Consider the following 3,607-nt stretch of genomic DNA (forward strand, 5'->3'; position numbering starts at 1 on the left):
TTTTTTTTTTTTTTTTTTTTTTTGAAACAGAGTTTTGCTCTTGTTGCCCAGGCTGGAGTGCAATGGCGAGATCTCAGCTCACTGCAACCTCTGCCTCCCGGGTTCAAGCGTTCTCCCGCCTCAGCCTCCTGAGTAGCTGGGATTACAGGCATGCGCCACCACGCCCGGCTAATTTTGTATTTTTAGTAGAGACGGGGCTTCTCCGTGTTGGTCAGGCTGGTCTCTCCCAACCTCAGGTGATCCGCCTGCCTCGGCCTCCCAAAGTGCTGGGATTACAGGCGTGAGCTACCGCACCTGGCCCTAAATTGTCCTTATACTATCATTACACTATATGACTATGTAAATGTTAACAAGACTAGACTGAAACTGAAATGTAGAAAAACTAAAGGCATTAATCAAGTTATGGGTGAGAAGCTAGCTTGAATTTGTTTTCCTATTCTGGTTTCTCTTAATATTACTGCTGTATTTTTTGTGCATGTAATAGAGTAATTTTTCCAAGTCAGTGGAGTTAGGAAAATTTCCTACCAACAAGTTGGTATGGGACATCGAAGGAGTTGTGATTCAGCTAAATATTTGCCTGAAATTTTGGATCCATTGACCATTGAGAATGGAGTGACCTAGATAATTCCTTCACTCTGATACAAAAGGGGATTTGGAGTTACTGAGAGATTTGAATACATCTATCCAAGAACTGACTCTATGCAGGAGACAATCAAGGGAAATGACAGAGGAAAAGATGAAAAGCCCCTTCTCATCTGCTCACAGAGGCTGGTTCTACCATCGGCCTCTCCCACTCCCCAGCATTCCGCTTGTCCCCCTGGCTTCATGCCCTCCTTGGGAGATTTATGTAAATCATGGCATCTTGTGCTGCCCCTGCAGACCTGTCACCTGGGAAGGGCACAGCCCTTTACAATCCTCTCCTGACTGGGGATTTGCAGCAGTAATCTCCATCCAGAAGAAAATAAAATCCCAAGAAGTGACCTTCACTTCGACGTCCCTTCCATCTGCAGGGCAGCTATAAGCTAGCCATTTGGGCATCATTAATGTTGTTTTGGGTTTCAGACATGTCCGGCTGCTGGTGCCAATGCCCTGAGTTCAAGTCCCCTTGGACTTGCCAGCCTCACTCGGAAGAAAAAAACCACCCTTAGGAATAACTGAACCCCTAACCTCAGCCAGGTAGGTCGAGCCGGACTGAACGAAGAGGTGAGGGAGAGCAGCTGCCTCAAGGCAGGCTGCCCTTTCCCTGAAAAGTCACTCGAGCCCCAGGTTGGTGGGTGTGTTGGGAAGAGCAGCCTGCTGGAGCCAGAGCACAGGCTGTTCCCTCCGACACAGTGGTCGAGAGTCTCTCTCTCACCAGCACTTCCCACAGCCCATTGCAGCATTTTACTTTTACATATGCCAAGAATACTTTAGAAATGCTTTATCACGTTGCACTATCATGACTTGCTAAGTAAACACTAGCAAGCATTTAATGAGTACCTGCTGCATGCCAGGTACCAGCCAGGGCTAGGAGGTGACTTCCAAAATTACCTATTCTATTCCAGTGCTCATTTAAAAGATGGGCAAGCCAAAGTGCAGAGTGACTAGTGACTTGCCCAAGGTCACAAGACCTTGAACAACAGAGCCAAAACTTCACCCTAGATCTCGTGACTTCCCCTTCCTATGCTCTTTCCAATATATCCAGACAAACATCTTGGGAATGGATGCTCAGGGTTGAAAGGCTGGAAAACAAGGGAACTAACTAGGAAATTTAAACTTCTGGGACTGAATCCATCTACTTTGAATGAATGGGACAAATAGCCAAATAGTACCTCAGTATTTGTGATCTATGAATGACCTCCATCCCTCTGTATAAAGTGGACGCACATTGCTGCCTGGCTCTTCATCCCAAGGGGCTCCTATCCAAACAGCTTACATAAATTGACACCTTCCTCCCACCTTAGCCAACATTACATTGAACCCTATGAAGCTGTCATTTTTTATGGGTCAAAGAGGTAGAATATTAGCAATTTCATATGGCTCAACCTGATACACCCTCACATACGCAGTAATAAGTTGTGCACCCGATGGAGAGGAAAAGGTACTGGGTGCAGGGAGAGGGGCTGGTCTGACCCCAGGACTGGAAGCCACTCACTCTTTGACTTCTTTGGAGGAAAAGTCCAGGTAGCGATTGCTGATCCACTGAATCTCAAACCAATCCCGAAAGCCGTTGTTGCCGCAGCATTTGAACTCGATCTGCAGCATGTCGATGGTTTTCTTCATGAAACACCTGCCAGGGGTGTCTGTGTCCCGGTAGTACTTCATGCCGTTCTTGAGCCCTTGGCCCAGGGTGTTCTCCAGCGAGCCCCGCAGCAGAAAGCAGCAGAGAGCCACAAGGAAGAGGATGATGTTGAAGAGGACACAGATAGCCAGGTACGGCTTCAGCCAGGGCTTCCATCTGGCATACTTGGCCGGGTCCAGGGCGTCGTAGCAGATCTTCCCAGCCAGAGAGTTGAAGACACAGGATAGCACCCCCATCCCTATCAATGAGTTGGGCACAAAATGGCTCTCAGAATTATTCATCACATCACTCCTCTTCCGGAGTTCAATCTTCAGGAACAGTCCTAGGCTGAAGATGATGATGCCAGCCAACACGGAGAACCAGTTCATGAGCCAGAGCCCTTGGGCCAACTTGACCCGCTTCTTCTGGTCAAACTTGACTTTCAGTAGCGCCATGCTTGCCAAGTGTAGTCCGGGCTGCTTCCCACAGCACAGCTCCCACCCCAAACCTTAAAGACTTAGGGCCTTGGGAAAAGCGCAGATGGCCCAAGCTGTAGGAAGCTGCCCTGGGGGCTGCCCATGTCGAGCCCCACTAGCCTGTGATCCCTGTGAATGCAGCAGTGGTGGCAGGGGTCTCGGAATCACAGCTTGAGCAGGGGATAGTCCTGGTCCTGGGCGTTGTTTCTTCAGCGCCCTTCCCAGCCAAGAAGGGGCAGCCTGAACGCTGCAGATTAAAAGTGGGATCCACAAGACGTTTTGCTAATCTCTTTAGCCAGGTTCATCCCATTAGATAAAGCCATGCCACTCTCAAAACATGGTCAAAAGCAGCCTCTAGGTACATGCTGGACCAGAGAGCTCTGGGTACAGCTTGGAGAATCAGGACCAAAGGGCAAGACTGGCCAGAAGAATGGGCTGTATCTGGAGATCTGGCTCAGACCATGTTGCTCCCCAAAAGCATATTTCCAGGCCAATCTCCTTCAACATTTAAAACTTTCTGTAGGACAAATAAATTGTTATCCTCTCTGAAAAAAGAAATGACAGGGCCAGGCACAGTGGCTCACGCCTATAATCCCTGCACTTTGGGAGACCAAGTTGGGTGGATTGCTTGAGCCCATGAGTTCAAGACCAGCCTGGGCTACATAGGAAGACCCCATCTCCACAAAAAAAAAAAAAAAAAAAAAAATTAGCTGGGTATGGTGGCATACACCTGTAGTTCTCCCAGCTACTGTGGAGGCTGAGGTGGCAAGATCACCTGAGCCTGGGGAGTTCAAGGCTGCAGTGAGCCGTGATCATGCCACTGCACTCCAGCCTGGGTGACAGAGTGAGGCCCTGTCTCAAATTTAAAAAA

General features: G+C 48.7%; 1 protein-coding gene across 1 annotated transcript in view; it reads right to left on the minus strand.

Annotated features, from left to right (window-relative positions):
- The window catches only part of PRPH2 (peripherin 2), a 28,600-nt gene extending 25,195 nt beyond the window's left edge, over nt 1-3,405 (minus strand). The window contains exon 1 of the mRNA XM_032141088.2: nt 2,135-3,405. Within this exon, the coding sequence (XP_031996979.1) occupies nt 2,135-2,715 (581 nt within the window). The 5' untranslated portion in view covers nt 2,716-3,405. The remainder of the gene's footprint in view (nt 1-2,134) is intronic.
- Between the last annotated feature and the right edge of the window lie 202 nt (nt 3,406-3,607).

Source organism: Hylobates moloch, unplaced genomic scaffold (genome assembly GCF_009828535.3).
Source record: "Hylobates moloch isolate HMO894 unplaced genomic scaffold, HMol_V3 SCAFFOLD_20, whole genome shotgun sequence".
In the NCBI taxonomy this organism is placed as follows: Eukaryota; Metazoa; Chordata; class Mammalia; order Primates; family Hylobatidae; genus Hylobates; species Hylobates moloch.